General features: G+C 35.9%; 1 protein-coding gene across 1 annotated transcript in view; it reads left to right on the forward strand.

Annotated features, from left to right (window-relative positions):
* The first annotated feature begins 478 nt into the window (after window positions 1–478).
* The window catches only part of kcnh6a (potassium voltage-gated channel, subfamily H (eag-related), member 6a), a 45,212-nt gene continuing 20,521 nt past the window's right edge, over window positions 479–25,169 (forward strand). Inside the window, 6 exon segments of the mRNA XM_051099359.1 lie at window positions 479–1,085; window positions 6,807–7,037; window positions 11,341–11,493; window positions 13,753–13,856; window positions 13,937–14,186; window positions 16,687–16,889. Of these exon segments, the coding sequence (XP_050955316.1) occupies window positions 1,010–1,085; window positions 6,807–7,037; window positions 11,341–11,493; window positions 13,753–13,856; window positions 13,937–14,186; window positions 16,687–16,889 (1,017 nt within the window). The 5' untranslated portion in view covers window positions 479–1,009.

The raw sequence follows: 25,169 nt of genomic DNA on the forward strand, positions 1-25,169 counted from the left end.
TAATCATGTAATCAATAAAAAGTAACTGTAGTCTGACTACGAGTATTTTAAAATGTAATTTAATTAAAAGTACTTAATTTTTCTAACCTGATTACGTAATACAGATTACATTCAATCATTCACTACCCAGCTCCGTGTACCACAAACATTTATTTAGGCCTATTTAGTTAGTTAAAGTTCTGTAACCCAATTATATTACTAATGTGTTTCTAGAATTGTTCTAGAAATGTCTGACATCAGCATAGCCATATTTGCAGGCTTAGTAGGCTACTTATTTGTTAAAGCTATTTGTACATGTATACATGTCCAGAGTTCTATACAGGGCTACATTTCTAAATACGTATGTAAGTCAGCCTACTCAACTGCTGTTTAGTGGAGATGTTGTGCTGTTGTGTTCGTTTGTGGACAGTATCCCACTAGGACATACCTTTCAAAACGATAAACGCTTTCTGAGAGAGAGAGAGCAAGAGAGGGAGAGGGGGGAGAGAGAGGAGCATGAGCGCGCATCTGCCTTCTGTCAAAAGTGACAGCTGTGTCCACTGCCTCCCCTGTGAACGCAGCGTACCATTATTCCACGATGGGCTTCATCAGCCGAGCCGCACGCTGCCTCTGAGGTGTCGGCCGTCAGTTGTGCTGTCTTTGGTTGTTCTTCTATTTTTGTTTCAGAATATGTAACGTCTGATTTCAAGGGAGCACGTCAGTGCGTTATCACTGCGCGCAGCGACATTTCATCTGACGGCGCGAGAGTTTCCAGTCTCAAAACTGCAAGACGTTTGCTTTCATTCAAACACGCTTTCTTTTTATTTGCATTCCAACTCGGCGACTTTTCACTGTCTCGAGGATCCCACTGGCGTTCTTGTGTCATTTTTGTTTAATTCCTGGACTGTAAACACGTGTTTCCTTCACAATGCGCTCGACTTCTAGATTATCTTCTTTGTCTTGCTCGCTCGTCCTTGAATAAGAGAGAAAAGCAGAATAACAGGGCTCTTGAATCTGTCCAAGCGTGAAAATGCCTGTACGCCGGGGACACGTCGCTCTCCAGAACACCTATCTGGACACCATAATCAGGAAATTCGACGGGCAAAGTGAGTTTCAAAACTTTTTAGTTTCTTTCTATGATATTGCATAGCCCTGAAACATGTTATTGTAGTCTAAAACATTAGATATAGTGTTGTTTATAGATGTTATCCTTTATTGATCGATTTGGGTCGTAATGCGTGGGAAACTGTCAGAGAGCGGCCATTGGATGTGTGGAGGTCAGTCATGTGTAGTATCACTCAGTCTGAGGTTTGATTTGCATGGCAGTTGATCATCAGGTGAGAGCAAATAAACGGACCCGGCTGATTTTATCTACATTATGCGAATGCAGTGGAAAAACTAATCTATCACTCATATGGAAAATTGCTAACAACCATCTGTCCTTCTGTTTTTCCATTCTTCTCCGTATGTGTTTATGTGTCTGCTGCACCTGCTTTGTTCATTCAGTTACATTTCCTGATTTTATGTTTTGGAAAAAATGTGTCTCACACATAATTACTTAACCTTAAGATCAATAATATCAGTTTTCATTTCCAATGTGTACTGTTTCACATTTGTCCCGCATGCAGGAAAGTCCTTAGGTAAAAGCATTTAATCAGAATGTATCCACGTTTTATGTGCAAGAGCCCTTTGACAACCCAAAATTTGTAATGGTTTTACCTGTTATAATGGGATTTATTGGTTTTAAAGGACTTCCAGAACAACAATTTACAAATAATTTACTCACCCCCTTGTCATCCAAGATGTTCATGCCTTTCTGTCTTCAGTCGTAAAGAAAGGGGATTTTTCTCCATATAATGAACTTAATTGGTGCCTCGATTTTGAACTTCCAAAATGTAGTTTAAATGCAGCTTCAAAAGGCTCTAAACGATCCCAGCCAAGGAAGAAGGCTCTTATCTAGCAAAACGATCAGTCATTTTTTGGAAAAATAAAAATTTGTATACTTGTTAAGCACAAAAGCTTGTGTAGCACAGGCTCTGGGATGCGCGTTCTTGAATGATTCGTTCATTTTGAAATAATTTGGAATTATTTCACCTGTTTTGAGTCTTCAGGTTTTTTGAGTCGTTCAGTTATCTTATGGGGCTGTCACGTGATGTAGAATGACTCAAACCCAAAAACTTGTCAGATAAGAAGTGAGGTGAGCTAATTATAGACTAAAGACCCAGGCAAACAATGAATTAATCAAAAAAAATGCAAAAATGAACGAAATGACTCGAAAAAAGATTCGTTCATTTTGCTGAACGAGACTCAAAGCTCCAAGTCAGTAAAATGATCCGAACTTCCCATCACTACTACGAATCACGTCTAAGTTCATTGTCTGTGTACTCCGGCTCAAAAAGGTAGAGAATCTGCCATCTTATTTTCTCCTACAACTTCAGAATCGTCCGACATTGTTGTAGCTTTTTGTTTGTAAACAGTGTTTGACTTACTTTGTTAGTCTTTGCGCATTTGCTTTGTAAACACTGGGTCTGTAGATCCGCATGACCTTTCGTTTCACTGGATAAGACCCTTCTTCCTCGGCTGGGATCATTTAGAGCCTTTTGAAGCTGCATTTTAACTACATTTTGGAAGTTCAAAATCGCGGGCACAATTGAAGTCCATTATATGAAGAAAAATCCTGAAATGTTTTCCTCAAAAACCATAATTTCTTTATGACTGAAGACAGAAAGACATGAACATCTTGGATAACAAGGGGGTGAGTAAATTATTTGTAAATTGTTGTTCTGGAAGTGGCGTTCTAACTTTAATGGACACTGTAATGGACCCTGTGGGTCTCTACTGGTAATTGGTTGCCTTCTATTGGTGGCTTGTTAAAACCAGTAAATCCTAATGGAATATGTCCCAAAACACACTGCAGGAAACCATTTTTAATGGTTTAAATCAGGGGTCACCAGACACGGTCCTGGAGGGCCGGTGTCCCGGCAGAGTTTAGCTCCAACCCTAATCAAACACACCTGAATCAGCTAATCAATGTCTTATTGGGTATACTTGAAACTTCCAGGCAGGAGTGTGGAGGAAAGTTGTAGGTAAACTCTGCAGGACACCGGCCCTCCAGGAACAAGTTTGGTGACCCCTGGTTTAAATAGTTAAGAGTTGGCGGTTTGTAATATTAGTAATGGTATTTGTAGTGGAAACCACTAGAATTTCCATGATGGTTTCTTACCTTTCCAAATCCTAACAGTTTCTCTCACGCTAAACTTAATCTGCACTCTTAAGAAATAAAGGTACTTTAAAAGGTTCTTCACTGCAATGCCATAGAAGAACGATTTTTGGTTCCACAAAGAACCATTGAGTCAAAGGTTCTTTAAAGAACCATCTCTTCTTACCTTTTTATAATCTGAAGAACCTTCTTTCCCAACAAAGAACCTTTTGTGAAACAGAAAGGTTCTTAAGATGTTAACGGTTCTTTATGGAGCCATTTAGACCATAAAGCATCTTTATTTTTAAGAGTGTGTATACTTGCCATATCAGGCCTACCCTAAATCTAGTCTTACCCCATAATAAACCCAGAGCCTTTAAAAGGCCCGTGAGGGTTCTTCCAAATGACAAAGGTTATGTTATCTTAGTTTCAAACAACTGTAAATTTAAACAACCTTTTTAGCAGGGGTTTCAAATGCTTCAATAAGGATACAAGTTAGCCAGTGTGCTTTTTCAGGAAACAGCTGCTAACTAGTAGCAGTGAGGATGTAACCATAACAACAGCAAGCTGCTCAAGAGGTTTTCATTGGAAGGGCGGTCCGTCCTTAAAGTATCACATGTAGGCTAGTATTGTCATTATGTGCCACTTTATTATAGATTTATCATAAATATGTGAGAGAAGCCTGACATAAATGTTTCATAATTTATGATGCTAATGGCGACACAAGTTTGCATTGCGTGAAACAACAGATTTAGCACTGAAAATTAACTTTGCATATACATGTTATAGATAATTATTTTGAAAAAAACAAAAACTATAGGGCTCATTACAGTATACCTTTTAATTATGACCATTCCATTGTCTTTGTTTCTGTATAATGCACTATTCACTAATCACAGTAGTTACATTTTGAACTCTTAAAAATATGTAAAAGAGACTTTTTAGTTCTTTAGTTTCATATGCTCATCATTGTTAATCATTTGTCAGTGTTTTCTCCCTCATTTGTATTAGTTATGTGTGTATTGCTGTTGCTGTGTCTTCATCGTTTAAGTACACATGCGCATGTATACGTGTGGCAGTGCATATATATATGTGAACGTGAGTCTGCTGCTCCTCCCTTCATTCCCTATCAGTTAAGGCTAAGTGTCATTTTGCGGCTGCTAGGCAACCATCTCAGTGCCTTGTGTTCTGTTCCTGAAGTAAAAAGGCGATAATGAGTTTGATGCTGGGGGCTTTAAAGTTCCTGCCACCAAACACAATTCATTATTGAGAGGTGGAGAAACACTATTGAGATTGAGAGATCAAAGCAGGCAGTGTGCGTTCTTAAAGGCTTACACCCTTATTATACAGAATGTTGAATTTTCTTTCTTTTCAGTTCAAAGCAGAAGCTGTAACCGTCTTAAGTGCAAACTGTGTTGCTCTCCACCTGTTTAAGCTGATGTGTGAAGCTCTTGCAAAAATAGCACCGCTCTTAGCAGATTTCCTGTTTATAACGAAGCAGTCGTCGTAAATACAGAAAATGAGTTGTAGTAGTGTACAGGCAAAGGAAGGAGAAAGAAAGAAAAGAAAGACATGAAACAGACAAAGTCAAAAGCGTCCCTAGAATAGCCAGATATGTGGATATATGTTCAAGGTTTTTTCAGGTCTTTTAAATGTGGAAAAGAAGTTACTATATAAAAGTTTTCGAAAGTTACTAAGGAATTTTCATCAATGATTTCACACTTTTAAATTGAACCCATCTATGCCTGTATAGAGGAGAACAGGGAAGAAAACTAGTAGCTGTCAGTAAGAAAGCTCAGTTATACAAATGTCTTCTCTAGCAGTTGTCCAGTTTTGTTAGTTTGTTTTCTTAATAAGCAAAGAAATAAGTTTGTAATTTCATGATTTTGTTGTGTCAGTGTTTTAAAATCTGCAGTGTGGAAAACGTGGACGGAATCCAGTCATAAAACACGAAATTTACTGTATAACGTGGAATGTCATGGAATTTGCCAAATTTTGAATGAATAAATAAAATATAGGTCGGTACACTTAAATCAAAATGCGATATGGACTAGTGCCTGTGAATATTAAGTCGTAAAAATACTATTTAAATATGAATCTTGTATGTTCTATGTGTTTCTGTGCAAATGATTGCTGCAGACACACGGTTTTGTTTATTGCACACTAGTTCTGAGCGAAATGGGAAAAAATTTAAATCTATTTTTTTCCAGAACATTTGCCCCATTTTCAATTTTTTACGATTTTTAACTTGAAAATGTAACTAGAACATGACTCAAGTAACTTTTTCTTTATTAACCCTCTAGTTAAAAAAAAATTCTATTCCAAGTGCACCACACATGAAGTCTCAACATGATGTAAATGTTAAACCAATCACTTGTTAAATATCTTTGCTGAAAAGATGCATGAACTACAACTACTACAATCTTGTACAAATTTGTCTTATACAATCTCAGAAGTCAAGGTAATTTAAATTCAAAATGACTGAAGGTATAACACCAGTAGACTATTATAAACTATAAATGTTCTGTAAAAACAATGATCAGCAGCTTTCAGCCTGTCACCATGATGCGAACATGTAATATCAGACGTACAGTAGTTGTTCTTCACAGGTTTCTTATTCAATTGCACTGCTTTTCCATTATTTTTTCTATGTAAACATGGACATGTTTGGTTGTTGCATATTAGACATATTGTCTAATTCTAATGTTTAGTAATATATTCCTATTCTAAGTCGTGATTCCTCAATTTCTAAAAAATGAAATCTTGGCAAACATTAAATTTGAATGAATCGATAAAATAGGAAAAATTACCCAGCCCTTCTGCACACATACACTGCGTGATGCTCGCTTTGTTTTCAGCCTTTGCTGCCTTAATATACAAGTACATGAACACATAAACACAATCTGTAGAACTGCTTTGAAAGTCACTTTTATCGTTTCTTTTGAGAAGAACTATCGTTGTATCATATACAAACAGAAACTTAAAGGTCTTCACAGCAACCTGTCCAAATAAAAGTTTGGTTTAACTTGAAGAAATTGTCACAGAAATATATTACTGTATATATTAATGTAATGATAGTACTACTACTGCTACTAATAAAATGATTATTACAACATTATTTTTAAGGAATATTTACCAGAAAAAATATTTACCAGAAATTGTTTACCATAAAAATGTAAAGACACAACACAGTATTTCTGAAAAGAAAGAAAATAGCAATAAATAATTTGTATAAAATCAACTAATTAGAGATGATTTTGATTATTAAAATTGAATGAAACCATTAAAAATAGAATCAAGAAAAGTAATGGAAACACAGAATTTGGTAAAAAAAAAATTTGGTAAAAAAAAAAAATATTGTTAAACTTGTAATAAATTGCTGAAAATTGTATAAGTTTCATGATTTTAATTAATTAGACGCACTTTTTGATAGATTTTTTTTATTTAACCATTAAAACAGAGCCTAAAAAAATTCTAATGGAAAAAACTTAAAACTTAAAATAGAAAAAAATGAATTCTGAAAAAGTAAAACAGAATTTGCTAGAAAATAAAACAGATTTTGTAGGGCCCTATATATGGTGTTCATTTTCATTAATTATTCTTAACCCTTCTTGCTTTACCTGACCAGATCGTAAATTCCTGATTGCAAATGCCCAGATGAAGAACTGTGGGATCATCTACTGCAATGAGGGCTTCTGTCAGATGTTTGGCTTCTCGCGGGCGGAGATCATGCAGCAGTCCTGCATGTGTCAGTTCCTGGTGGGGCCGGGCACTATGAAAAGCGCCCTGGCACAGCTGGCGCAGGCCCTGCTCGGGTCAGAGGAGCGCAAGGTGGAGATCCTGTACTACTCTAAGGAAGGTATGCTGTGTTTGCCAAGAATTTCACTCACTTTTATTTTATCCACTAATTTATTGCTTTTTCTTCTCGTAAGTTTGGCCATTTGTAAATTTTATGGGTTAGGCTTCTGGTCCACATCCAGCTAACTTTCTCTGTACAAAATAGCTCAATTTGCTGTTTGATTTTTGCAAATTGGTGTGTCTTAACATATTATTTTAATTTATTATCTTAATTATGAGCACACTGGGTTGTAGTGCAAACAGTTTTACTGTTTACTACACGTTCTTCTCGTTATTTCTCTATAGCGGATAATGAACCGGAAGTCTCACCCTTAGGCTTCCACATTAAAGAGTGGATATACAAAAATGTAGAGCTTCATGCATGTGGCTTATGTTTAAATAGACATGAGCAGATGCAAAACTTTAAGTTTTCATACCAACCCTAAACTTTTTGACAGTAGTATGTATAGAAAAAGCTGCCCAGAGATGTTTCGAATATGACTTGCCTTACAGGAACTGAGAAACAGCTTTTAATATGAACTTTTAACTCTTAAAATATTTGTATTCTCCATCCGTTTCATTACATTTCACACATAGAGACAAATACGGAAAGGGCCTGTCCGTCTAACAGAGTCGCTCATCCCTCCAGCTCTGTCGTCATGTCTTTAGTCTCCTCAGACAGGAACAGAAGAATGGAGTCGCTGACTACACGTCGTAAAGCCAGTGTTTGTGCATGTGTGGCTCAGCTAGAATGTAGACAGGTGTTCCTTCGGCCCAGGAAGCGGAGCACTGATAACATTACCATGACAACAGGACTCTAGAGACTCACACCCCTATCACTAAACGAACAGACTGAGCTCAGATGCACACATAGGCCGTCACGCACACGCTCACACGTGCCGCCGTCCCTCTGTTCTTTTTATCCATCACATATTTTTAGTGGATACAGCATATCGAACTGTGTCACGGTTGAGCTGGAGACTGAGCAGCACCTTTGTGTGTGTGTATGTGTGTGTGTGTGTGAGGGCAGGGTCTATATTTAGAGTGGTTGATGGCCTGCTTTAGTCAAGAGCTGAGGGGGGTCTGGCTGACTTTAATCATGCTGTTCTTTCTCCGGTTTTTCTGTCCTCCTTCCCGTCACTCCCTTCTCATTCCTGTGACTCTCCCTCGCCGCTCTGCGTTCTTGTTATTTTGGTTTCGCTCTCTCGTTTGTCTCCTTTATTGCCTTTCTGCTCATCGTCGTGTCTGGGTTAAAAGTACAACACATGACGTTTTGATTTCTCTCAAGCAGCGTGTCATAAAGACAGTTTATCATTAAAGCCTCGTAGCCAAAATATAAGTGACCTCTAAATGTTCTCGGTGCATCGCTGTGTTTGTCTGAGAGCAGGGATTTTAAGCAATTAGAGATGATCCTCAGGGGTGAAATCGCTTATACATGAACCAGGTGTGGATGTTAAAAGACAGCACTGCTGTCATCTGAATCAGCAGGCTTTAATTTCAGAGAAAACATGCACACAAGCTTTTCATCAACTCTACCGTTCACAAGTTCATCAAAAGATTTTTGAAAAAGCCTCTTATGCTCGCCACGGCTACATTTGATCAAAAATACAGAAAAAAATTGCAAAATATTACAATTTAAAATAACTGTTTCTATTTGAATATATTTATATGTATATTATTCCTGTGAGGCAACGCTGAATTTTCAGCATCATTACTCCAGTTTTCAGTGTCACATGATCCTTCACAAATCATCTGAATATGCTGATTTGCTGGTCAAGAAACGTTTCCTATTATTATCATCATCAATAGCAAAAACAGTTGTGCTGGTTAATATTTTTGTGGAAACCGTTATACACTTTTTTGGATTGTATTATGATTTTTTATTTCTGAATTCAGTGATGAACTGCCTTTAACTGAAAACTGAGTTTTTGCAGTACTGACACACTATTTTCCTATTTAACTCTTTAACTGTGCACTATCCAAACTTAAATTGTTGTAATTCATGAACACATACATTTTCTAATATGATTTTGAAGTGCCATTTTGATGGTAATGCAATGTTAGATTTTAAAATTGGCTTCAAAGGATGAATTTTTAGGTTTTATACTTTCAATTGATATATAATTTATGATTTCTAAAACATGATAGGGAAAAAGGCAATGAAAAAAGCCTTTTTGTGACAAAGGTCAGAACTCCTGTTATGATGTAGATTTTTGAGTTGCATAAATTAATCTGTTACTGTTCCTGCATAATTTGTAACAAGGAACAGTGGTAAAATATCTATTTAGTCTTAGACCTTTTCCAACGTTATGTACACTGCCCTTCTAAAGTTTGGAAACACCCCTGGCAAAGTGTGGTTTTGGACGGTATCAGCATAAGTCCTTATCATTTTTTGGTGCAAATACATTAAACATGTAAAAAAAAAAAGACATTATCATTGAAGAGCAGCACTAATTTTCGTTTTGATTACATAATAATGGCAATATATACATGTCAAAGTCAGACATGCCCCTTTGCCAGCTGTGATACCTGGTTAGTGGTTTAAACTTGGCCCAGGTTTTAAAAGATTTTTGGGTGAGCACACCTTAATAGCTTCAACAATTGATTGACAATTAAGTTTAGAATACAATGAATTTAGGCCCAGATTATGCAGAGCTGTAACAGCTGCTAATGGTGGATATTTTGATTAATCAAAAACTTACGTTTTTTTCTATGTATAAACAGTTTATGTAATAAAATATGTTTTCATAGTTTGTGTTGTCCCTTATCAGTGCAAAATTATCACAAATTAAAAAGGATTCATGCCAATATTGTCCAAAACCCCACTTTTCTAGGGCGTTTCCAAACTTTTGGAGGGCAGTGTAGTTGATCATGATTAGAATAGGATTTAATTGTAATATCGTGAAGTCCCACTGAGGGGATGGGTGACAGTTAAAACTGTAAAGCTGCTTTGACACAATCTGTGTTGTTAAAAAAGCGCTATATAAATAAAGGTGACTTGACTTGACTTGAAAGTTCACAAGCATTTATTTGAATTTTTGTAACATTATAAACAGCTTTACTGTCTTTTCTTATTTTTGATCAATTTAATGCATCGTCGCTGAATAAAAACAATAGTTTCTTACACAGGAAAGGTTGTAATACGATTTTCAAAAGGACTTCCACCATCCAGGCTTATGCTTTATGTATTTGTTTTCAATTTAGTTTGACAATACAAATGATAAGCAGTTTGGAGAATTGATATTTAAGTAGATAGATAGTTTTGATTTGATTTTGATTTGCTGTTTACCATTTTGAATTAAAATGTTTAAAATGAAATGAGGCTGGAGGTGGGGAATGGCATTATGATTTTCTTTTCTTTTCACTCTTTTCCTTTTATTTCAATAGTGAATGTCATTTAAGATGTTCAAGATGTCTTTCTTTCTTCAGTCAAAAAGAAAGTTTTTTGAGGAAAACATTCCAGGATTTTTTTCCATATAGTGGACTTCAATGGGGATCAATGGGTTGAAGGTCAAAATTACAGTTTCAGTGCAACTTCAAAGGGCTCTACGTGATTCCAGCTGAGCTAAGTCTTATCTAGTGAAATGATCTGTCATTTTCTAAGAAAAAAAAAAATGTATATACTTTTTAACCACAAATACTCATCTTGCACTAGCTCTGCAATGCATGTCTGTGACTTCACGCATTACGTAAAATTGGAATGGTCATGTGTGGTTAGTTCTTTGTGTACTTCGGTTCAAAAAAGGGCAAAAAATTCCATCTCATTTTCTCCTCCAACTTCAAAATCGTCTAACATCATTCTACCTTTTTTGTAAAGGATGTTTGGTTTGGCTTCTTTGCATGTTCGCTTTGTAAACACTGGGTCGAGCTAGTGCGAGATGAGCATTTGTGGTTACATAAGTATATAAATATAAAAATATTTTTAGAAAATGACAAATCTTTTCACTAGATAAGACCCTTATTTCTTGGCTGGGATCGTGTAGAACCCTTTGAACTGCATTAAAAAGGGCATTAAAATAACACCGAAAGAATGTGTTACAGTCCGTGGTCTCCCCTATTTTATAGATTTATGTTTCCTCATAATCATGGATTTCAGACCCCCTGAACGGCAGCACCTGCGTGTGGGAGTCTTATTGTGTGTTTGTGTGAGTGTGTTTGGACTACTCGCAGCCCTCACATTGGTATTTATATCAGCTCTTTGTGAAGACTAAACTATACTTGTGCCGCATTTTGTACTCAAACATGTCTGCTTGCTGACATCCCTGTCACTCCGTTCATTCTCTCTCTCTCTCTCCTGTTTGTGTCTATGTCTCTCGGCCTTCCAGGGACATGCAGGCCATGTTTGGTTGATGTGGTTCCAGTAAAGAATGAGGAAGGAGTCGTAATCATGTTCATCCTAAACTTCCAGGAGCTTTTAGACCCGTCCCTGAAAAAAGGTGGCATCAAACAGCGAATGACAAACAGCTGGCTACGGGCAGGTGCGTGTCCCCCCTTCCTTTGTGTGTGGGAGAGATTCTGGCCCTTTCTGTAACAGCCTTATAAGGTAAACACATTGACTGCTGTGCTTGGTGTGACGGTCCGTGTGTAGGTGTAGCCAGAGGCAGCAATGGATAAAGGTGGTGTCAAATTTTGGTTTTGGTTGGAGTGTTTATGTATGTGTGAAGTGTGTGTGTGTCTATACCTAGCCCATAATTTCTGTTCAGTGTTTTTAACTTTTATATTAGAAACTATGAGATATTTCATTGACGAATAACTATACATTTATTATAAATGTATATAAATATATAAGGTTATTAATGGATTTTTATTAGATTTTACATATATAAATGATTATATTATATAACATTATATTTAATTATATATGGACAATTACATTTTTGAATCAATAATTAAAATGCATAAATGAATAAATACATTTCTTATGATTATTATTAATGAAATAAATAAACGTACAATTATAGAATATAATAAATCAAAATATATAATGTATTACTATATGTATTACTAGTCATGTATATAATGTATATACAATTTTTTTGTTTTTAAATATAAACGTTTATTATTATTATTATTGTTAACAATGCTTTTTTAGTATTGTTATTAATAAATCACTTATTATTCATTCAAAATAATTTATTTTGTAATAATAAAAATGTCAAAATAAAATAGAATATATAAACGGAATAAATGTAGCAATATATATAATGTCGGCACCCTTGCAATTCTGCCAGAAAATGCAACACTTCTCTCAGAAGATAATTCCAATTGCAAATTTTTTGCTATTTGCGTGCTTATTGTTTTTGTTTGCACTGCAACAACAACAACAACAAAAAACTGAGAAGAAAAGTCCAACTTGATAAAATTTCACAAAGAACTCAAAAATGGACTGGACAAAATTATTGCACTTTGTCAAAATTGTAAGAAATAATTGCTTTTCAAGCATGTGATGCTCCTGTAATTTGAATTTAGACACACAGGTGGCAAGTAACAGGTGTGGGCAATATAGTAATCACACTTGCAACCAGTTAAAATTGAGAAAAGTTGACTCAACCTTTGTGTTGTTTCACACTGAGCATGGAGAAAAGAAAGAAGTGTATAGAGTTTTCTGTGGATTTGAGAGAAAAAAAATTTACACATGGAAACATGGACAATCTCCATGGACAAAGTCCATCTCCAAAGATCTTAATGTTCCTGTGTCCACTGTGCACAAAATCATTAAGAGGTTCACAGCCCATGGCACTGTAGCTAACTCTCTGGACATGGATGGAAGAGCAAAATTAATGAAAAATTTCAACAAAGCATTGTTTGAATAGTGGAAATAGAACCCAGATTAACTTCCAAACAAATTCAAGCTGATCTGCAGACACAGGGTACAACAGTGTCATCTTGCACAATCCCTCGAAAAGGGACGCTATGGTAGGAGACCCAGGAGGACACCACTGCTGACACAAAGGCATAAAAAAACAAGACTGGAGTTTGCCAAAACTTATGTGACAAAAAAACCACAATCCTTCTGGGAGAACATACAGTGGAGAGATGAGATAAATGTAGAGCTTTTTGGTAAAGGACATCATGGCACTGTTTACAGAAAAAGAAATGAGGCCTTCAAAGAAAAGAACACAGTCCCTGCAGTCAAACATGGTGGAGGTTCAAAGGTGTTTTGGGGTTGCTTTGCTGCTTCTGGCACTGGATGCCTTGACTGTGTCAATGGTATCATGAAATCTGATGATTACCAAATCTGAATGACCAGGAGCAGTTTGCAAAAGAAGAGTGGTCCAAAATTACAGTAGACAGGTGTAAGAAACTCATTCATGGTTACAGGAAGCGACTGATTTCAGTCATTTTTTCCAAAGGTGGTGCTACCAGATATTAACTTAAGGGTGCCAATAATTTTGTCCAGTGCATTTTTTGGGTTCTGTGTGCAATTGTATAAGATTTGACTTTTCTTCTTTGTTTTTTTTTTGTATTGTTCCAATGCAAACATAAAAATAAAAATGTAAGTGCCAAAATATTTGTAACTGCAACAATTGTCTGAGAAAGGGTTGCGTTTTCTGACAGAATTGCAAGGGTGCCGATATTTTTGGGCATGACTGTATATGTATAGGGCTGTATGTATATATTATACAATAAATCTAATATTCATCAAGAACATCAAGAGCTAATTTCTCACCAGCTATAATATATATATATATATATATATATTTTTGGATTATTTTAAACTTATGTTTGTGTATTAGGTCAGAAACGTAAGATGAGGCTGCGAATGCCCTCTCTCCGTGTGAAACGACAACCGTCCCTCTCTAGGGACCACTTTGAGGGAGTGGTGGTGGACTACCTACAGGTAAATGTGCACATATGCGATACCCATCCAAGTTCATGTTGCTACAGACATATGATCTACAGCTTGCTTCGTTCCTGCAGCCCTCTCATGAGGAGGTGGCCCTGAAAGATCTCCAGATGTCTCCAGACAGCTGCTTGAAATCAGAGACCCAGGCCTTGATTCAGCAGACCCCCTCCACATGCAGCTTCTCATCCCCACTCACACAGCCCTCAGACCGGCTAGAGCCCGGTGGACCCCCTCTCAAACACAGCCACTCCAGAGAGAGCGTCCGCAGCCTGCGCCGGGCCTCTTCACTGCACGACATCGATGGAATGAGGGATCAGTGGAGCGGTATGAGTCTTTGTGTTTGCAGTCGTCTACTTCCTAGTATAAACAACATATTATCACAAACATTGACAGTGTGCAAAACTATATTATTTGTACATTATCAGAATATTTGAGGGTAAAAAAGGACCTCATGACAAGGGTTAATGTAACAACCTTTCTTTGTGTGATTTGCTGGTTTATTGAAAAAATAGTGATGATATATATCCCAAATAAAATAAGTTTTATTTAGATTTTTTAATTCAAGTTATGATTCTGTGTTTACGAAGTAATAGTTATTAAATATACTCTTGTATCTCTAAAATGCATTTGCATTTGTTGTAGATCATTAGATGTTTAAAATGCTTAACATGGGTTAATGTACAAAAAGTGACCAAGGAAAGTTTCTCACAGACAATACTTGAAATAAAAATTTATTGCAAACAAAAGCATAATTCATGAAAAAAGTTATTTAACATGAATAGTTCAACAATGAAAATTACTTTGTTTGGCTTATATCGATATCCTCTGACATTTTTTTTTACAAACCCACATTTTGCACTTCTAATTTGTGGATGCTGTTTTGTTTTGCCCTCTCCTCTGTGCTTCCACATTCGTCATCACATTTGACGTCACACGCATTCAACAGTAAGCGGAAGCTACAGATTACTGTTTGTAAAGTTGTAAATATGGATCATTTTCTTATACAAACGCATCGATTCACTTCAGAATGCCTTTATTAACCCCCGGAGCAGTGTGGAGCACTTTTTATGATGGATAGATGCATTTTATTGGACTTCAAAATCTCAACAGCCATTAACTGCCATTATAAAGTTTGAAAGAGCCAGGACATTTTTAATGTAACTCCGATTGTATTTGTGTGAAAAAAGGAAGTCTAGTATAAACCTAGGATGGCTTGAGGCGGAGTAAATCATGGGGTAATTTTCATTTTTGGGTGAACTATCCCTTTAAGCGATTTTCTTCTTCACAGAAATCCAAAGGAAGCGCTTTAAAAATTGCAACTATTAAACATAGATTTTCTCCTAAAACTTAGTTTGTCTGCAAGCAAAATGAGGATGTTATAATCAAAAGACAAAGCAGATTTTCACAAATAGAAATCCATTATAAAGTAAGGGTGTAACATTGAAATATTTTTGGTAGAAAATTATATTTATTAAAAGGAAACTTTACATTTTGTAGGACATTAAGTCCCATTTTAATACTGTAAAGAATAAAGAACAGGGCGTCTGTTTTCAACATTGATAATAATGAGAAATGTTTCTTGAGCAGCAAATCAGCATATTATAATGATTGCTGAAGGATCATTTGACACTGAAGACTATGTATAAGTAATGACTGCTAAAAATTCAGATTATTTTATCTTTTTACATTTTAAAATATATTAATAGAAAACATCATTTTAAATTGTAATAATAATAATAAAGCTGTAAGTGATACACAGTCATATTGTGAGATATAACCTAGCAATTAATTATTGAGAAATAAACTTAAAAGTAAAACAGAATCCATCATTTGGATACCAGCTTTCCAATATAGTGCAACCTATTGGGTCTTTCCGAGCCACTCTGTCAGTATATGAAACCAAGCTGTTTTCCTATAACAGCCTTCTACAGTGAAGAATGCAAAACACATAAACATTATTGTCACGAAATAGTGTTTATGACATAGGAAGTGTTAGTGAAGTTGGGTTCTTTTTTGGTGAGACTGGCTTTTTGAATTATGTTATATATCTGAGCATTTAGATATGTGAAATATGAGCGGGGGCCCCCAGCTGGGATGGAGCGGAACAGATACTTATCAGCTAAATAGCACACACGGCCCCGTTTGATCGGCCCTCTGGTCTCTGCTGTGATTAAACTCATCCATTAGCATTGAACAGGAGCACTATGACCGAGTACAGGATGTACTTTCAATGGAAATGAAGTGTTATATTTGAATTTATCCTTGACTACATAATAAGTCTGATCAAAACCAATCAGCCTTAAATAGCAGCAGCGTTTGATAATAATAAGCTAGAATCCTTTTCTAATTGAGTTTGTGGAACAACTCCAAAAAGCAGCACAAAGCATAATGAGCATAACAAAGCGGTGCATTCGAGCATGTTAAATTGTAACATTTAAGTCTCTGGATGTCCAGAATGAGGCTTGTTGGTTCCCCGGTGAAATGGTCACATGTGGCGGCCTGACAGGCCTATTTCTGTAGCTGTAGTCCTAATCAATGCTTTTGTGTGACTGTGATTACCCACAGCCACCCCTGATGCGCCTGCCGCTATACGTGTGTGTGCGCATGAACTCTAAATAGTTTATTCTGCCATTATACAGGTGCCTGTATGACTCATAGGTCTAAATTAACACTTTTTCATTATTGCATACACAAACAGTGACTTTAATGGCATTGTAATTGGCAGACGCACGCAGAATGGTAGTGCAAGTCACATGGCATGACATTGTTTTAATCAAACCCTGTAATGAAAAGTGCATGTTTTGTTGGTTGTTTTCTTTTTCAGATTTGAAGCCCAGTAACTTGAACTCCACCTCAGACTCTGATTTGATGCGGCACCGCGCTATTGGCCGCATCCCTCAGGTGACGATATCCTTCGGCTCAGACCGTCTCAGACCACCTTCCCCCGCAGAGATCGAGATCATAGCACCCAGCAAGATTAAAGACCGCACGCAGAACGTCTCGGAAAAGGTCACTCAAGTCACGCAGGTAATATAAAAAGTACTTGACAGCTCATCCATGTGCTTCATGCAAGTGTACATAACAGATTCACGATATTGTTCATTATCTTTGTGTTCACCTAGTGAGGCCTAGAGATTTTGTCATCGAACCCTATTTATTAAAAAAAAAAAACAAGTAATTGTAGATTGTAGAAACCTCATATTACTTAAAGGGATAATTTACCCCAAAATTTTAATTCTGTCATTAATTACTCACCCTCATGTCATTCCAAACACATAAGACCTTCATTCATCTTCAGAACACAAATTAAGATATAATTGATTAAATTCTAGATAGGGCTGGGTGATTTTTCTGATTTAATCGATTAATTCGAATTTAATGTTTTGCCACAATTACATTTTTAGAAATCAAGGAATCGCGATTTTTAATACAAATAATACCCAAAGTTAGAATTAGACACTTCAACAATATGCTGGAGATAACAGTTAAGGGAAAAGAATGATCCAACCGCACATGATTAACTGCTCATGTATGACGCGCTCATATCACTCAGTCGTCATTCACACAGAAAGCGCTTTTGTGTTGAGAAAGATGCGACGTGGAATAGGAAAAACATGCAAGAGTTATTAGAAAGGGAATAGAGGAATCAAATTTTTTTTAACTAGACCGTTAATAAAGAAAAAGTTACTTGAGTCATGTTGTAGTTACATTTTCAAGATGACTAGAGAATCTAGAATCTACAGTGACTAACTTGAGAATCGTTCAAATTTTCTGGAAAAATCGAGATTTCTGACCCTTCATAGACCGCAACACAACTGACACATTCAAGGCCCAGAAAGGTAGTAAGGATATCAATAAAATAGTCCAGAAAATTTTTATTTAAATTGAATTGAAATAAATGATTAAATAAGTTGAAATTTTAATAAAATGAAATATGCAGTGTGCCAATTAACTAATCTAATTAATTCCAATTATCATATGATATTTGATACATTTCAACAGTTTTGGGTAAGATTTTTTCAGTTTTTAAAAAAAAAAAAAAGTATCTAATGCTCACTAAGACTTTGCTCATCATTTGCTCAAAAATACAATAAAACTAATATTGTGAATTGTTATAACAATTTCAAACCATTAACTGATTTTTTTATTTCATTATATTTTAATATGTAATTTATACTTGTGATGACGAAGCTGAATTTTGAGCTTTATTACACCAGTCTTCAGTGTCACATGATTCTTCAGAAATCATTTAGATTTGCTGATTTGCTGCTCAAGTACCATTATAGATGTTGAAATAAATGTAAAAGTTAAATCAAACTCGTTTGCAACAATATAGAAGTCTTTTGTCACTTTTGATAATTTTGATTGTGCAAAAAAATCTGACCTAAAACAGTAGCTTATTTCAATATAACTGAGAAACGTTTACAAATGAAATTAAAATCAAAGACATTATTATGGCAGAGGAGTAAAATTATAATAAATATTTTTATTGATCATAAGCCAATCTTGTAATTGATTTGGCAATCAAAATTCACTCTATGCTGTTTTTAAATAGCTTGTCTATGCAGAGTAAATTGAAATCTCATGTAAAAGCAACGTAGTATTTAGGTTTAGTGAAATCATTTTTAATCAGTAAAGTAAACTCTGTTAAGAGTAGCCAGACCTTCAGACTGACGACAGAAGGTCTGGGAAACTTGGCCCCTTTGAATGACCCAGGACTGCCCAAAAGGCCATATGACTGACAGGTGAAACAACCAATCATGTTTTGTTTTGTGCCACATCATGTTTAGAAGCATGGAAGTGTCGCCACAATAACAGACCTATGCTGCATATTTTACATCTTTCACATACTTTTGAAAATCCAGCATTTAGTTGATGCTGATAAGTGCTCATTGTCACAGTTGTAAACACAACAGCTATTCTTCCATGAGGGGGTTTGACATCACAGCACCTTTGTTTTCAGACGGAACGTTAAAAAAACACAACACTTGTCTCCTGAAAATACTGTAGAATTCAACCAATCAGATGACGCCATATTTTGTGTGCACGTCTGAGGCTAAGACTATGACGTCAACTTTGTAATTTCAGTTAATGTTCCATGAAAGTTTACATTTAAAAAGATGGAATAAACACACACACACACAAAAGAACTGCACAAGCTGACATAACAAAAGCTTTCACCGATCCTCATCAGCCAATGAAAAGGTTGATGACATCATCTCCATGATTTACTATTTTGTAACATCTCCACACAGGTCAGTTAAGTGACCTATATACAGAGACCACTGAGTCCTGTGCTGATGTGGGCAGTGCTTATTTGGCTGTTGTGTAGGGAACAGACACACACTGACACACTTTTTTTGCCCCTGTGTTTTCATTGTGATTACTGCAGAGTACTGAGTAGACTGGAATGCGTGCTTACGTGTTGAAGTTATGCATTTCACATAATGACTGCAAAGGTTGCGTGGGCCCCTCATGCCACGGTTCATATAAAAGCATAAACAATGATCTCAACAGTCTGCAATTGCCTTCAAAGTTCAGCTATAAAGAATGTGAAGTACAAAAAAGAGAAGTGCAGTACAGCAGTAAGAGAAGAAGAATCAAAGAAAGGCTGAAAATGACGGAAAGAATAAGATTGTATTGGTGACGTCTCTGTCCATGGACACACGTGGGAGACTGTGTGTTGTCCTACCAGTGGAAAAATCAATCATGCTGACAAATCCAGCCAGCTTGCACATTCCAATCATAAAGCCTGTGTATGTGTGTGTGGCATTAGCTTTTAAAGCAGCGTATGACACATTTCCACAGGTCAACTGAACGTTTTCCCCCTTCTTCCTAATTGCTGGTACAAACTGAGTAAATACAGTAAGACAAGTCTCAATATTTTTAAGTAAGTTCACAAACTATTATTTAAAGCAATAGTTCACTCAAAAGTCCTGAAAGTCATGTCATCTTTCACTCACTTTCATGTTGTTCTAAACTTTTATGAATGAATTCCATTGTTGTTCTGTTTTACAGAAAAATGAAATTCATACAGATTTGGACTGACATGAATGGCCTCATTTTTCTTGATCCGACTGTTATATATTAACTATATTTTGATAATATTAGGAGCATTTTGATTTGCGTGAGCATGACCCGTGTGTGGATGACAGTACGTTTGTGTGTATGTGTGTGTTTGGTTGCTCTCTGCTGGTGACCTTGGCTTCCAGGGCTAATGGAAGTAGAGGGCAGTGGTAGCAGAGGCCAAAGAGATCCTGGCTGCCTGTTTCACTACTCACACATACATCTGTGATAAGTCTGCACGCAAACACACTCTCTAGTTCTCTTTTTTTTGTCTCACTCTTGCTCGCTGTTTTTCTTTTTGTGTCATTTTCTGCTAAAATTCTTGTTTGTTCGTACAACATGGTTTCTATAATTTGCATGTTTAGATTCTGTCACCTAACCTTTTTGCATTTTAGTTTTCTTTTAATACATTATTTAGCATTTAATATGCCATTATGAAGCTGCCAGTTTAAGTAATTAGTGTAAAGCTTGTTTATGCTTAGTGTTATTGTATTAATGCATATGTGCAGTCTGTTGTTTGGTATTACATCCTGAGGTACAACTGTAACAGACAATCCCTGGCTTGATAATTGGACTTCGATTTGACACTGAGCAAGAAGGGAAATGATCATCTGCATTGATCTTTGTCGCTACTGATTTGTCTACATAACATGACGTACCTAGTTATGTGACCAGCTGCATTGTTTTTTTGTAGACTGGCCTGCATGTGAGGAGCATTAACCTTTGAATGAAGTATGATCATGAATTTTGTGGATATGTGGGTTTCTAGAATCACAGACAAAAATTAGAAATATTAGGGAGGTCATGAAAAAGTTGTGAACAGTTTTCCTGTTCTTCTGTTCTCCTCTCTTCTGCTGTCGATTAAATATGGGGTGAAAGGCACAAAAATATGAACTACCACTCAAAATATTGGGATTGGTAGGATTTTTTAAATACCAAGTTCTGTCATGAAACTCTAGGTGGCGCAGACTGATGGTTCCTTAATGGAAACTGATGATGTTCACAGTGTTAAACTACTTGACACAAGCTGATTGGTTCATGTTGAATATGCAGCCAGTGAGCTTGCTGCTTTAAATTTCAAAATCACTAGAGCATTTTGCAGCATGCTTTCAGAGTTTCTCTTAAACCCTCCCCCTCCCCAGCTCCACCTGTATAGATCTGCTATGGGTTATTATATGGGTCATTCCTGAGATTCAGTAATATTTCAGTCCCCCAGTCAAAATTATTTGTTCAAAGCTTTTCACAATGCTTTGGTGTGCCCAATATAGTGAATAAAATTAATTGTTGCATTTTCATATTTTTTAGCATAAAATAATATCTTATATCTATCTTAAACCAAGCATTTTGTCATGTCCCTATAAGGCACTTCACTGAGTTTGTACTTACAAAATTATTAACAAAACATGCATAGTGTCTGTGATTTTTGGCAGTAATGTAAGAATGTATTTGTGTTCCTTTGTGTTCCTTGTGAAGAATATTTTTCTAAAGAACTGCAAGATATTTTATAAAAAAACAGACTTTAAAGTTATGTCCCTCAGTCTGAACTCAACCCCCGTCATAACCATTCTACGCCCACTATAATTTAGACTCTGCTCATTGGTGACGTCATTTACCAGAAGTGACATCATTCAGGTCTCTTTAATAGTGGTGGAGAAAATGATTAGTAGTATCACACTTTTTATTCATATTTTTGAGGCATATTATAGTCAGGGAGGGTGCTGTAAAGTTTAACAACTCAACTCCATCACATAAAATTAAGATGTAAAATGATTATTTTTCAATATTTTATTTTAATCCATAAGTGTATGCAATGTACTTGTGTTATTGCTGCCATGGATGGCCTGCTCTCCTAACTACATGAGGAGCAATGGCCATTTTGACTGAAAAACCTCAACCTTGTCATGAACATATGTGACCCTGGGCCACAAAACCACTCTTAAGTCGCTGGGGTGTATTTGTAGCAATAGCCAAAAATACATTGTATGGGTCAAAATTATTGATTTTTCTTTTATGGCAAAAATCATTAGGAAATTAAGTAAAGATCATGTTCCATGAAGATATTTTGTAAAATTTCTACATATATCGAAACTTATTTTTTGATTAGTAATATTCATTATTAAGACAACTATTTAGACAACTTTTAAGGCGATTTTCTCAATATTTTAATTTTTTTGCACCCTCAGATTCCATATATATTTAAATAGTTGTATCTCGGCCAAATATTGTCCTATCCTAACAAACCATGCATCAATGGATTTATTCAGCTTTCAAATTATGTATAAATCTCAATTTCGTAAAATTGACCCTTATGACTGGTTTTGTGGTCCAGGGTCACATATTTATTTCTCATTGTAATGTAAACTTATAACAGGGTTGAGTTATTTACTTCATTTATTAATCATTTTAATTAAAAATAGTCATGGTTTTAGCAAATATATACTTACCAAAATCATTTTTATTATAAATAGATTTTTGGATGTAATATGTCCAACTGACAAGCAGGACAAAGTTGACATGATTGTTTGATTAATATAAATTTCAGCATTTATTTGAACTCTTTTGTAACATTATAAATATTAATAAAATATTCTATCACTTTTTATCAGTTTAATGCATTCTTTGCTAATTAGAAGTTATCATCAAAAATAAAAATAAAAATCTAAAAAAACAAAACAAAACAAAATCTGACCTTAAACTTATTATGATAATTATGAAGGATGGGAAAAATCAGGGACCTGTTTTCCGGCTTTCAATACTAATACAATATTTAAATTGTTCTAATGCAAGTTCAGTAAAACTGCTCAAAAATGCTTTAATAATTATGCATGTTCCTGCAGTAAATATGCAGAATCATTTGAATAAATAAGCATGTGACATATGCATGCCACAGTGCAGCTGCAGAGTGCAAATGCATTGACTTTGTGAGAATGTAAATTATAGACAACAGTGACACTGTTCAATACATGTGCGTCATTTACACTCTCCAACTATTTCCTTCCTTTAAAAAATTAGTTTCTTCACTAAAATTATTTTACTATTCATCATTTTACACTGGAACATATTGTTAATAGTAGGTATTGAAAAAAAGGGTCACACTTTAGTTTGGAGACCAATTCTCACTGTTAACTAACTATTAACTATGACTTCAGTAAACTCCAATTTTGCTGCTTAATAATAGTAAATAAGCTAGATGCTTAGTTTAAGTATGGGGTAGGATTAAAGAATGTGAATAAACAGATCTGAATCTAATAAACAGCTAATATGTAATATGCATGCTAATAAGCAACAAGTTATTAGTGAGATTAGGTCCGTAAACTAAAGGTCGTATTTAAAAAAACTTTCAGATTATGAAAATATGTTTTGTAGTGTTATTTATTTACTGTGCTTGCCTGCATAGTATATATACTTCATATATAAAAATCAGTCTGAAGCAGAAGATAACTACTACTAATGTAGTTTGATAAAAGGCACGCTGAATGATGTAAAGTCTGTGTGAGAAGCGCATCTCTTGCAGTGGCTGTATCAGATCCATATTCTGTCTACACAGTCTAATCATTACACAAATGGGATGTCCGTCGTCCGTTCCACACCTTTATCAGTATGTGTGTGTGTTTGCGTGCATGAGGAAAAAGAGAGCGAGTGTGAAAGGGCGGTGTTTCCCCGTGTCAGTGCTCTGTGTGTCTGTCTCAGCACGGCTCAGAGAATGCCACCATGAGCCTGAAAGAGAAACTTAAGCCTGTAAGTACCATCCTTGACTTGACCTTTATCTATCTGCTCTTCATCCACGCTGAACGCTTTCTTTGTGTTTCTCACTCACTCTGTCTGATTTTCACCTCCCACACCTGGTTGTGGGAAACAAAAAAAAAAAAATAGGTCAGGACCAGGATGGATTTGACTGACAGCTGATGCCACTCACATAGATCACTGTTAATGGTGCTGTTTCAGTGGCAGATGCTGTTGACTTTTTGTAACTTGCGAGACATATGCAAACCGAGACGTGTTTTTGCCTGAGGTCGTGTCTCTTTGTCTTTATTTCGCTGTTTTGTCTTATTGCCGTCCACCATGTGTTTGCTGCATCTGTAGTAGTGGCGTGTAATTACATGTTTTTGTTTGTTTTTCCATTTTTTTATTCTTATTTACTAAGTTTGTTTTAATTTGTTATGGCTGCTTTCGCATCCCTTTGTTTTGTTTTAGTTTGTTTAGTCTATTGCATTAGCTTGTGAACACATCCTTTCATGCATCATGCTTTTGTTTTGCATTTTGAAGTGCGATGTTGCGTGTTAAAGTCTGTTTTTTTCTCTTTTTTTATACAAACAGCGTATAGTATCAAAAACACGTCATGGAAATGTTACACTGAGCTTACCCCTACAAGATAAAGCTTTTGCTGAAGTTTTGCACAGTGTTTGTTTAACTTTTGTGTATCTTTATGTGTGTGTGTCGCTGAGTGTTCAGCGTGCAGACAGTGAGAATGGATTTGCCTGGTTCCATCATTATGAAACAGTGTGTTAGATTATATCAATAAGCACAGATATCTCGCTCCAGTGAATTCGTGTGTGTGCATGTGAGCGCCTTCTGTCATTAGGATCTCTCCAGCACATGGATTTGAATGTGCGTTTGCACAGTGTGTTTGTGTGTGTGTGTTCACAGACATGTGCAGACTGATAAGAAAGAACTGTGACTCCGCATGATGAGTAAATGTTGATGCTGTTACGAAATATATGCAGCGTTTTAAATGTGAACAAGATACACAGAAGTGAAAATGGACATATTTGTTTTGATAATTGCAGTGATGACTGAAAATTGATGCTGGTTTGTGTGTGAGCTGTGAACAACACTTTGTCAAGGTCGCTGACGTCTTATTTCACCGTGTGAAATTGAGCAAAAACACTATGTGTGCTTATGTGTGTGGGAAAGGTTTAGCCTACTGAATGGGGACCAGATGCCTCCCATTTGACAGCAAATCGCACTGATTGGAAAATCTGAAATCGCTTGCAGTGCTCTGTGTGAAGATGAATAAACATACAAAATAATGTCTGAATGGATAGCAAGGTTTATGTGAAGTGCTGGGGTAGAGATAGAGCACAGGAAATATTAGTAGCTCAGTATAAAAACAGTAGAGATCTATGGAAAGTCCCCATTATAATCAATAAACTAGCATGTGTATGTGTGATGTCAGATAAGACTTTCTGAACAACTTACAACTTTTGGCACCAGCTATTTACACAGTCTAAAAAAGGCAGA

The sequence above is a fragment of the Labeo rohita genome, chromosome 3 (assembly GCF_022985175.1).
Source record: "Labeo rohita strain BAU-BD-2019 chromosome 3, IGBB_LRoh.1.0, whole genome shotgun sequence".
In the NCBI taxonomy this organism is placed as follows: domain Eukaryota; kingdom Metazoa; phylum Chordata; class Actinopteri; order Cypriniformes; family Cyprinidae; genus Labeo; species Labeo rohita.